General features: G+C 40.2%; 1 protein-coding gene across 50 annotated transcripts in view; it reads left to right on the top strand.

The window, feature by feature from the left end:
- LOC137105903 (ankyrin-3-like) overlaps positions 1 to 12,063 on the top strand; it is a 133,102-nt gene that overhangs the window by 72,112 nt on the left and 48,927 nt on the right. For 28 of the 50 annotated variants that reach the window (XM_067488691.1, XM_067488690.1, XM_067488649.1 and 25 more), the window contains 16 exons: positions 337 to 435; positions 873 to 971; positions 1,770 to 1,967; positions 2,671 to 2,769; positions 3,787 to 3,885; positions 5,235 to 5,333; positions 6,260 to 6,457; positions 8,158 to 8,256; positions 8,870 to 8,968; positions 9,539 to 9,736; positions 10,052 to 10,150; positions 10,359 to 10,457; positions 10,597 to 10,695; positions 10,930 to 11,025; positions 11,179 to 11,251; positions 11,750 to 11,809. In XM_067488691.1, coding sequence (XP_067344792.1) covers positions 337 to 435; positions 873 to 971; positions 1,770 to 1,967; positions 2,671 to 2,769; positions 3,787 to 3,885; positions 5,235 to 5,333; positions 6,260 to 6,457; positions 8,158 to 8,256; positions 8,870 to 8,968; positions 9,539 to 9,736; positions 10,052 to 10,150; positions 10,359 to 10,457; positions 10,597 to 10,695; positions 10,930 to 11,025; positions 11,179 to 11,251; positions 11,750 to 11,809 — 1,813 coding nt within the window. The remainder of the gene's footprint in view (positions 1 to 336; positions 436 to 872; positions 972 to 1,769; positions 1,968 to 2,670; positions 2,770 to 3,786; positions 3,886 to 5,234; positions 5,334 to 6,259; positions 6,458 to 8,157; positions 8,257 to 8,869; positions 8,969 to 9,538; positions 9,737 to 10,051; positions 10,151 to 10,358; positions 10,458 to 10,596; positions 10,696 to 10,929; positions 11,026 to 11,178; positions 11,252 to 11,749; positions 11,810 to 12,063) is intronic. The other 22 variants (XM_067488651.1, XM_067488654.1, XM_067488653.1 and 19 more) reach the window with 2 other exon arrangements.

Genomic DNA, 12,063 nt, shown 5'->3' with positions numbered 1-12,063 from the left:
ATGAAAAAAGAAAAACCTAGAGTTATCTTTGAATTAACTCGAAGACATTATACATTACAGTAAACATTTGACCGACAAAGGTGTTAGAAAACAACATCATTAATTGGATCATAGTGATATTTCAAAGTGTTTATTGTACTTAGCATCACACACGTCTTCAGTCGTTCAGCCTATTTTAAATGGAGCTAATTATTGCTACTGGTGTCGGTTTGACCTTTGTTGTATTGACGTACTACTTAAACTTGGTGTTAATACTGTGACTCCCATTAGCTCATTGGCTAATTGATGATTTCATGCTTCAGATTATGGGTGTAATGCTTCTCTCTTTTTCCTCAGAATGACATTACACCACTGCACGTAGCATCCAAACGTGGGAATACCAACATGGTGCGACTGCTACTAGAGCGGGGGGCCAAGATAGATGCACGGACCAAGGTGTGCAGACATACTAACAGTTTCTTTTTAGAATACAGATTTAAATACTTAAAGCGACACTTCATTAATTTAGTTCTATATTTTCTTAAAGTTAGGTTCCTCCAAATGACAAATTAAGTTAAGAGGAGCAGAATTCAAAGCAGCAGAGGACTTCACAGCCTCTAGCCTTGACTTTCTAATGCAGCTTACTAGTTTTAGACCTGTGAATCTGAAACAACCATGTGTTTTTTTTTTTTGTTTGTTTTTTTTATGTGAAGGGTTTTATCGCCCCGTAAAGAATCACATTTTATTAATTATTAGCCAAATTACCCTCCAGCTGTGTCCACGCAGTCTCCTCCGTGATTATAGGCTCATTGCCTTGCTTAAAGTCACTATCGGTGACGGTATGTTCAATAGAAGATCAGCTTGAGGCAACAGAAAAGTATTTGTTTTTACAGGATGGTCTTACTCCCCTTCACTGTGGAGCCAGGAGTGGCCATGAGCAGGTGGTGGAACTGCTGCTGGACAGAGGAGCTCCAATCATGTCAAAGACCAAGGTAAGCCTTCACCCCGTTCCTTCTTCCATCTCTTTGTTCATTCTTTTTGTCTTTTCTCTGCCTCATTTATTTTTACTAATATGCCGTGTTACGCCCCTTGTCTAGGGGCCAGAGGGGTGCAACTGTTCCCTCCCCGGTCCCTAAACCCAAGTCCAGAATCCAAATGTTTGCAATAAAGTGCGAAATGTATTTTCTACAACTAATAAAACGTCGTCCAAACACGAAGCACCGTAACTCAGGGTGAACCAAGGCCAAAACAACAAACCAAATAAGCTAATTACCAAAGAAAGTGCGAGCTAGCCTCTAGGAAGAAACGAACGAACAAAAAGGGAGTCACTAACCCTACATCCCTAAGGTGAGAACAAGGGAAAACAGTCGAAAGAAAATGGCAGTTCACCCATACGGCTTCAATACTATTCACAGTACAAGGTAGCAATAGTGAGGAGTCACTGGATTTACACAATATAAAATGACTACACAAAAACTGCCACAAAGAACAGGTGCTGCTGCCAGAGAAACCCGTCTGGCTGGTGGGAACCGTCCTTTTTAAACTTCAGAAAGTATAGGATGGACCAATCAGCTTCCGGTACTGCCCCCTAATCCAGCCAATCAGACGGGGCACCTATAACTCAGACACACAGATCCACACAACAAGAAAAACACTCACTCTCGTTCAAAACATTCACCCAAAATACAACTTAAAAGGAAAAACAAATGCGTCACATAGGGTCAGGGGCGTAACAGCAGAGTTATTCCTGTGTTGTTTAAATATTTGTTTTTATTTTCCATTTTCTTTAGAATGGTTTGTCTCCCCTTCACATGGCGACGCAGGGAGATCACCTCAACTGTGTCCAACTGCTGCTGCACCACGAGGTGCCCGTGGACGATGTGACCAATGATTACCTGACGGCACTGCACGTGGCCGCCCATTGTGGGCACTACAAGGTGGCGAAGGTCATCGTGGACAAGAAGGCCAACCCCAATGCCAAGGCTCTGGTGAGGATAGAGAGAAGGATGCACGGCTTGGCATTACTCCTCCTCCTTTCTTTTGTCCCCTTACTTAGAAGTATCACAATCCCAATTTTATTCTTTGCGATAAAAAGTCAAATAAGGGATTTTCCTTTTTTTTTTTTTTTTATAGTCAGCACAATAGAGAAAACATAATGAAAATGAATAAAGGAATTAGACACGGAGACTTTAGAGCCCTGCCACTGTGATACTGATGTTGGACAACCATCTTGGTTCTGTAATGGGAGAAGCCTGGGTGTGGTTAGAGCCCTGGGACTTTATAGTCAGAGAAGAAAAAATAGAGAGGAAAATGAAGTCATAGGATTTAGCCAGAAACCTCAGTCAAGAGAGTAAGAGAGGAGGAGGGAGGGAGGTGAGTTGGCGAGAGAAGTGCGACTTGTAAAGAAAAGTATCTATTTCAGTACGACGTACTTTTTAAAAAAAAAAAATGTTTGCAGCTAACAGTGAAGTAAATTATTTCCACACATGCTTTGTCTGGATTGCATGAAGAGTGTCTGAGAGAAAGAGTGAAAGACAGAAGGGGAGATGGAAAGAAGGTGCCTCTTTGCATTGTACTGTATTTTCCATTCAGCGTTCCAGATGTGTAGACTGCCAGCTCTGCAAGACCCACAAGGCCGCACACAAACTTTTTTTACACTGTTAACAACATTTATTTATTTTCGTGTCTTAGAATGGTTTCACTCCCCTGCACATTGCGTGTAAGAAGAACCGAGTCAAGGTAATGGAGCTACTTCTGAAGCATGGAGCGTCTATACAGGCCGTCACTGAGGTACGTCACAGAAGCACCAGGGCATCAGTGTTTTTTGGGTTTACTGTTGCTTATTGTGTGTGATTAGTTTGCCTGCAGGGGGAACTACCTATATGGTCCATGTACTCAATTTGAAAAACTTATGACATACATACATACAAGTCTATTTTCTGCTGCCTTTTACTGCAGAAATCTTTATCTTATCAAGTATTTTTTGTCTCCTAAAAATTTTATCACATTTTTAGCAGCATGGGGTCGGGGTCGGGGGGGGGGGGGGGGGGGGGTATGGTCCAGAACAAAATATCCCGAAGACACCGAATGATGAGGGCAGGCGCAAAATGGCGAAGAAATTACAAAACTCTCAAAAAATAGATATCAGATGACCTAAAACAAACATCAAGTCACTATAAACGAGTTGTGGTTCGACAAAATGTGCCTGCACTTTATTAGCACTCAACAGCAGACCAACACAGTAGGAGACTCGCCAGTGACCGTAGTGCTGAATAGCCACATGTTTCCCCCAAACAAATGGATCTTTTGTTCCTTTTTCAGTTTGTCTCACTTCTACACCCTCATTTGTAAGATGTAAGAAGAATGAGTAAAAATAAAAACTTAGAAATACATTTTTAAACAGTACCAATTATTCATTATATTATATATAATTATTATAATTATTAAACATCGGAGGATTTGATTTTTTACACACACACGTCAATCGACATCAGTAGAGCTCTAGAGCAGGGAGGTGAACTACAATACGTCAGGCTTTGAATACATAGACAATATTTAGGATACTTAAATATTGTTTTCTGAGGTGTTTAACCAAGAACATAGTCAGAAAAATGTTAAAGTTCACCAGACGTGGCCCATAATACTTAAAGTGTAGTCATGGTGAACACAGAGAGATAACGGGTGTTTAGTTAATTAGACATTTTCTGTTGCCTTCTGTTGTGGATATGCGTAATTGCAGTTAACAAATATGTGGTTCCTCAGACGGTCGTTGTCTTTTGTTCACCTCTTTGATTTCTCCTCTTTCAGTCTGGTCTGACTCCGATCCACGTTGCAGCTTTTATGGGACATGAAAACATTGTGCACCAGCTGATCAACCGCGGAGCTTCACCAAACACAAGCAATGTGGTGAGTTCCGGAAGTTCCTTTCTTGCTTTCTTACTTTCCCCACATCCTTCTTGTTCTCCCAGAGGTTAAACAGAACGAACGCACTACAAGATACTGTACATTTGGGTATCAAAGATATAAATATCTTGTTGGTGATAAGTATGATGGTCTATCCTGAGAACTGAGAACATCAAAAGGGACACAAATTTGCAAAAGTGCTCAAGTTCAACATATCAACTCGAGTGCTGTGTTAAAGTATACATGTTAAGTACTTTTACTTGAAATGAAAACATTTCACAGAGAAAATTTTACAGCTCATTACTTTAGGTACACCATGTTAAAGGACCACTTCCTGTTTGACTACTGACTTTTTTTTTATCAGTACCTCAGTCAGATTGATGCCCAGAAAAAAGTGTTACAAAAAAGTTATAAATTTTTTTTCTAAATGTGCTTTATGATCTTATAGGGAAGTTGTTTTTAACAGATCCATCATTCAAGATGTTACTGTACTTGTACAGGTAACTGTACTGTTACCTGTACTTTTATATTTATTTCAAAGAACGTAGCTCACTGAGTACTTTAACTTCCGTAAAGAATTGTAAGCTTTACTTTTACTTGTAGAGTCAAATACTTGCAGTTTTACTGGAACATTTTGTGAACTTTTGTTACTTTTCTAACTGTTACTCACTGTTGTACTGTTACTTAAGTTAACATTCTGAATGCAGTACTTTTACTCGTAACAGTCTTCCCACACACTAGTGAGACTTTCATTTAAGTAAATTAACTAAGAATTTCCAGAGTACAAGAATTTCTACGAGTACAAGATTGTTGTACTAGTATTTCTACTTGAGTAACGAATCCAACTACTTCTCCTGTGACCTTGTACCAGTAATTTAATTTTATTTGTATGTAAATAAATTGTTTTTCTTGTAAAGGATCTACAAACTCCACTGTTTGACATTCTAACAAAATGACATAAGAAAGAGAAAATTAAAAAAGAGAGAAAAAGAAATGGGAGAATTATCTGAGAGAGAACTAGCCAACAGAGAGGAGGGAGGGAGGAAAAAAAGGTGGGGAAGTGTGCTGCACAGTCGACTCTTCAACTCCAAGTATGTGGTCGCCCACGCCGTGTCTGTGGCCAGGTTACCGTAGAAACTGAGCATTATGGGACGTCATTATGGTGAGCTGGGTGTGGAGAGCGAGGGGGTCTCCCTCTCTTTTGTTTCACTCTGTATATCTGAGCTTTTCATGAGAAGAAAAGTCAAAAAGGGATTTGGAGAAAGAATCTAAACTTTGGAATAACTTTGATTCTTTCTCTTTAATCTCTGTGTGTGTGTGTGTGTTTGTGTGTGTGTGTGTGTGTGTTCCAGAGAGGGGAGACTGCGCTCCACATGGCTGCCAGGGCAGGACAGTCAGATGTGGTCCGATATCTGGTCCAGAACGGAGCTCAAGTTGCTGCCAAGGCCAAGGTAGACCACATGTCACATTTGAATTTAGACAAAAATCCGTCATCTTTCCGAACAAGAAACACATTGAGCCCGTTTAAAATCTCTGTGTGTGCAGCCTGTGTGTGTTTGTGTGGTTGGGCTCTGTGCATGTGTCTAATTACTGAGTAATTACAGTACAGATCATCTCCTCTTGTTTCCAGATGGTTTGTTTTCTTAATACTGAAAAAGAAAATCATTTATGGGTTTTAGCTCTTTTACATATTGATAGAAATGAGTTGTTGTGTTGTTGTTGTTGTGTACAGTAGATATACTGTTGTTTTTTTAGTCTACATCCATATAAACGGATGCATGCTACTGTTTTTTAGAATAATATACCAGCAAAACTAGTCATATACGTTATATCAGAGCTGTTTTTCATGAAACACACATTGAGTAATGGATGACTTCTGAGATAGAAATGTACACAAAATGCTTTGATAGTTAAAATAATAGCACGGAAACGCTCTGAGATTACTTTCTTCTTTTTTGATATCAGCAGCAGTGATGAATCTAACAGTGAGATAGTTATCACCTCGTGTCAGCTTTACAGTGAATTTCAGCTGGGCTTTAAAGTTTGTGGCTGCAGCTTTGCTCTTTGGGTTGACTTTTACTTTATCGTGCCCTTCTCAGCCATAGCTAGAATAATGTTACCTGTGAAGAAGCCCTAAACCCACCCGACAGACACAGTTAGTGACTACATGGGCAATGTAGTGAAACACTACAGGAGCTGGTAGAGACCAAACACAGAGCTAAAAGAGTGAGTGTTGGATTTAGATACATCATGTGGACATGAGCAGGACTCCATACGAATTACTCCACAGCTGCTGGAAGTGTAAATAAGTCTGCATATATTTTAATTGTTGTATCAAAATGATAAATGCATGCTTTCGCTTGGTGGTGTATGCCAGGATGACCAGACCCCGCTGCATATTGCAAGCCGTCTTGGCAAGCAGGACATTGTTCAACAGCTGCTGGCCAGCGGAGCGTGCCCAGATGCCACGACCAGCACCGGGTACACACCTTTACACCTGGCCGCAAGGGACGGACACAGAGACGTGGCTGCGGCACTGCTGGACCAAGGAGCTAGTCTGAGCATCACTACTAAGGTAAATATGGAATCCGGACATAAAAACTAGTGTGTATAATAAATGCTGTAGCATTATGTTATTATTGCTGTATACTGCAAGGTAATACTTTTCTATATTTCATATCTGCTTTGGAGTAGGTATAAATTCCAACAACTACATACACCAAAACAAATTGTATGCAGCTGTAGATCTGATCTATGAACACATTCTGCAATTGTTGCGCTGTAACTCCACACCAAGCAGCAATACTCTGGTGTACTTTATGTTGAATAGCTGCACAGTATAGCATTGATTTGAACACGATCCAAAAGGATTAAAGACCACCAGTTACAGTTGACTGCCTGCCAATGGAAGACTTGGGTCATAGTATTTTTAGCCAAGCTAAGAGTCTGCAAACACTGTTACTGGAGGGGTTATTTGTCCAGTGTTGTCTTACTCATTACACATCTATTTCAACTGAAATGAGGCATTTTATGACCACAGTTTTCAAGACTTTAGGGAAAGTCCCGAAACCCTAAATATGGTGTTCCATGTAATGTTTGCAGAGCTGGATGTCAAAACGAAAGAATGGAAAAAGGCCTTTGTATTAAATCATTTGTCGTCCTTTAGGGGTTAACGATTTGATTTCCTAGGGATGAGAGAAATGCATGAAGAGAATTTGTGCATGTACGTCCTACCTGTGTGTTGTAGCTGGATAATTTCATTAACCACCTGCGACAACTGTAAGTCTTATCTAAAGTTTAAAACGCTGTGATATACTTCCAAGTATCTTTGTTCTCCAGCTGGAGTCCACCTCCAATACAACATGACAACATTGTTGTGTTTTTCTACACTGATACAGTTTGTCAAAATGAACACAGGTGACGTGAAAATGACACCAACTACTGGCATGGTAAACAGTTTTAAGGTGAATTCAAAAACAGCCAGATATTCTCCAGACTCCAGAGGGTTAAAACAATCTGCTGCTGGAGGCTGTTGCTTGATGCTTTTCTGTGGTGTTTTAGATCAGACCTGTAGCAAACACTGTTACTGATTAAAGCAAATGCTGACAGCTGACCCCTAACTCAGGAGGAAACATATTGTCCGGCTTTCAGCAAACAATACAATATTATAAATGTATAATTTTCAGTAAATAACATGCGTACTTGGCTAAAGAGAAATTCAGGGTCGTATATTCGTCCATCCAGCAGCCCCCATATCTATGGGGGAGTTGGAGAAACCCAGGGGCCTTGAACCAGGCAGCCAATCTGGACTCTGTCAAGTCCCACGGCTATTACTCACCTCTTTGTGTGTTTACACAGTCGTGCGCAAACAACAGACACATGCAAATACACACAGAGCTCGGTCCCCCTCTGCACAGGGTTGATTCTGAACCACAGTCACGGATTTGTGTTGCCTCACAGCTGAAGAATCTGATGTAACACACACCATGCTCATCCTATTCCTACGCCCTGAGACCTTAATGTGTTTCATCATCTTTAAGGCCCAAGTAATAATTTCCTCATGTTTACATGACATAACCCTGCAAACGACTGAATTATACAGTCTATTGTTAAACACGCATTGTTTCTAGAAGCAGCTATGCATATAAAATACGTCATGGCAGAAGTGTCTCACTCTTCAAATTCAAATGCTTAAAGCAACTGTAGTGCAGCTTGTTTTAGATTTTGTATTAAATGTTAACTAATATTGTTTGCTGTCATTATGTGTTTCTCCAGAAGGGCTTCACACCTTTGCATGTAGCAGCAAAGTATGGAAAGATTGAGGTTGCCAACCTGCTGCTGCAGAAAAATGCTCCACCTGATGCTGCAGGGAAGGTAACCTATGTTTATTCACTGCTGGGTACCTGACAAGACAAGAGAGGATGGGAATGAAATAATGTCAACAGCTGTTGACAGTGTCTGATCTGACCTGCTAAAGTTAAAGGATGGCTCCGTAATATTTCAGGCACGTCTTCAGACCATTGTCAATTCCCCATAAGAACAGTTTTTACTGTTGCTGCTTGTTGCGATCCCTTATCTGTCCCCTCAGACCTTAAGACATTCGATTTTAACTAAAGTGATGGAGTGACACAATTTATAGTCCCTTTTTGTTTGTCTAGATCTAATATGATTAATAAAGTCAGGTTGATGTCTTCTAAAGTAATTTTAGTGAGCACATGTTATACACTAATGCAGTGATTTGATCTGGTTAAGTGTGCGAGACTCGTGGTACCAGAAAACGTGAGTTATGCCCAAAGTTAGCTGGATGAACAACAATTTTTAGGTTGCATCAATGCAGTTCTACGCATTTTTATATGTAACTCGCACATGTGCACGGTATCACCAAGACTGTGCCCCTGCTTACCTGATAACCCATACTCATACTGCACTCGAATGGAAGGTGAATCACTGTCTAACAGTATTTGTGCGTGTGTGTTTGTGTGCTCAGAGTGGACTAACTCCACTGCATGTGGCAGCACACTATGATAACCAGAAGGTGGCGCTGCTCTTGCTCAACCAGGGAGCCTCACCTCATGCTGCTGCAAAGGTAAGTCAGTAAAAAAATGGAGATTAAATTGAATATCATTTCACCAAATTCTCTCTCTCTCTCTCTCTCTGTCTCTCTCTCTGTCTCTCTCTCTCTCTCTCTCTCTCTCTCTGTCTCTCTCTGTCTCTCTCTCTGTCTCTCTCTCTCTCTCTCTCTGTGTCTCACTGGCTTGGGGTGAAAGCAGGATGACCCAGTTTCTTCCACCCACATCTAATTACACTGTGTTCTATAGAGGAGCGATGGATTGTGATTGGCTGGTTAATTGTTCCTTCCACACTGACAGTGGAAGGCGCTAGAAGGAGCTGCCACTGAAAAATCAACAAGCTCGCTGAATATTTGAGTTTGAGTTCCACTCCACAGTTTTAAAACTATGAATTTCGGTGTGGAAAAAAGTTATTGTTTCAGCCTTTAGTAACCATTTAAGAAAACAAAGTTGAATCTTTCAAGCAAAAGATCAAAACAGCAAAACGTAAAGATTTCGGGGCTAAAATAATCATAAAACTGAAAACGTGCTATATCCTCGGTCGTCCAATTGCAAAGACACAAACGTCTCTGTTTCTTTGTGCACAGAACGGCTACACTCCGCTTCATATTGCAGCTAAGAAGAATCAGATGGAGATAACCACCACACTTCTGGAGTATGGTGCCTTAACCAACACAGTCACACGCCAGGGGATAACTCCTCTGCACCTCGCGGCACAGGAAGGCAATGTGGACATAGTGACACTGCTGCTGGCTCGAGATGCTCCTGTTAACACGGGCAATAAGGTGCAAGATCCATGCGTGAAAGCTGCCTTTGCTAAATATGTGTCTGTGTGTTATTGGTGTGTAGAACTCTTTGGCAGAAACAGTACTTATACCTTGGTAGTAATTGTTACGGTGTGTTTGTGTGTGTAGTGCAAACTTGTGTTTATTGGCCAGCACCTTAATTTTACCTCATCCAAGACTGTTATTTTGCCAATTATTTCCTAAAGTGTTTAGTTTTCAAGCCTGTCATCAGCTCTAAACAAGCTGTGTTTCTCTCCCTCTTGATTGTATCACACTGTATATTTAACTCTTTCTGACTCTGCCTGTTATCATCAGTCTGGTCTGACTCCGCTCCACCTGGCTGCACAGGAGGATAAAGTCAACGTCGCTGAGGTCTTAGTTAATCACGGAGCCACTGTAGACCCTGAGACCAAGGTAATACTAAACGTTTTTTTTTATTTTAAGGATAACCTGATTATTGTATAAGTAATTTGCCCATGCAAAAATACAAAATATTCATTGGCTCCATCTTGTCCATTGTGAGGTTTTTTTCCTTTTCCCTTACTTATACTATTGTGATGGGAATTTTCAGATGGTGATTTCTCAGCTAATCACATTTTTGTATTCATTTTCATGTCATCAGCTGGGATACACTCCACTCCATGTAGCCTGTCACTATGGCAACGTGAAGATGGTCAACTTCTTGCTAAAAAATCAGGCGAACGTCAACGCCAAGACCAAGGTAACCGTTTAGTGTTTGCGTGTTTGATATACGGAGAGCAGATTTGAGCAATGTGATCTTTTTCATGTGTATATTCACTGTGCTTGTCAGTGTTCGGTGTTCTAAGTCTAACCTTTGCCTGTGTTTACCTCCTGTGTAGAATGGTTATACGCCTCTGCATCAGGCCGCACAGCAGGGGCACACACACATTATCAACTTGCTGCTACATCATGGAGCATCACCCAACGAACTCACTGCTGTTAGTACACACTCAGATGAATTATAGTCTAAACAGTGCAAGTGCAAGATATTTTCGAAAAATGATGTAAAACAGCTTTGATTATGAACTTTCCAGTGTCGTCTAAATGGCTGTTAAGTTGTAGTTGTAGTTTTGTGAAAAGACACAAAGTTGCTTTGATTTCCTGCCGAAAGCTTTTTGCCGAAAGCTCACCTTTTTAAATTTCAACTGGTTTGGTTTTGTTTGTTTGTCTAGAATGGGAACAGTGCTCTGTCCATTGCGAGGAGGCTTGGGTACATCTCTGTAGTGGACACACTCAAAGTGGTCACAGAGGAAACTCTAATCACTCAGGTATGTATGTATTTCTGACACTATGTAGTCAAGTACAATACCAGTACAAATTCATAAAAAACTTATAAAAAACTGTGTAGCTTCTCAGAGAGACTCTTAATGGATTAAACACGGTCAGCTCACATTGGAAGTGTGCTTGTTTCTGTTGGACAGACTGTGACAGAGAAGCACAAGATGAACGTTCCAGAGACCATGAACGAGGTGTTGGACATGTCAGATGATGAAGGTAAGGATTCGCTTTACTAGGCTTGTGCAAATCTGTATTATTTTAAATCCCATAAAACTTTCACATTTTAAAATGTCAGCATGACAAAGTCCTGGAGAGAGAAACACAATGTAGAAAATGTCAAGTAGCTTTTGGCTTTTGGGTTGGAATAAGATGGGTTCCCAGCACTTTTCTTGTGCCTGCCAGATTTGTCCGTTTGTCAAGTTGTTGCCAAAGTTAAATAATTTGGATATAATTATCTCACTTTGTCATTTTTCCATCCTTAACAAATTTCATTTTATTTCATTATTTGACATTTGTCATTTAAGCCTCCAAAGCAATCAAAGGTTACAGTATATCCACAAAATACATTTAAAATGTACATTAATCACTTTAATTTCAGTCATTTTTAAAATTTTCTTTGCTTATGATTTTGGTATAGATATGTTGTTGTTTTTTTTTCCATATTTTTTTGGTTCCGTTTTTTCTCTAACCTTTTCCTCCATCCCAATCACACAGTCTCTAAAGCCAATGTCCCCGAAATGATCACAGAGGACTATTTATCTGATGTGGAAGAAGGTATTTTTCATCTTACTTAACTTTTTGGTCTTTTATAATCTCTGTTCTAAAACTTCTTCCATAGCTCCCTGTGCATGCTGCTCCTTTGCTCTTAGCAAGTCTAGTCTTTTTCAATTTGCCCTATTCCAACGGCGTAAAGATTCCACTGAAAAGGGTACGTTGCTGTGGAAGCTTTTAAATTGCAGCCTTTTCTCTTCTTTGTGTTTTCCAGTTTTGCTTTATGTATGCACAAACCTCTGTACTTTGCATACGTA

The sequence above is a fragment of the Channa argus genome, chromosome 20 (assembly GCF_033026475.1).
Source record: "Channa argus isolate prfri chromosome 20, Channa argus male v1.0, whole genome shotgun sequence".
NCBI classification, from domain to species: Eukaryota; Metazoa; Chordata; class Actinopteri; order Anabantiformes; family Channidae; genus Channa; species Channa argus.
Note: the sequence above shows the minus strand (reverse complement) of the source record. Positions and strands in the feature narration are given on the sequence as shown.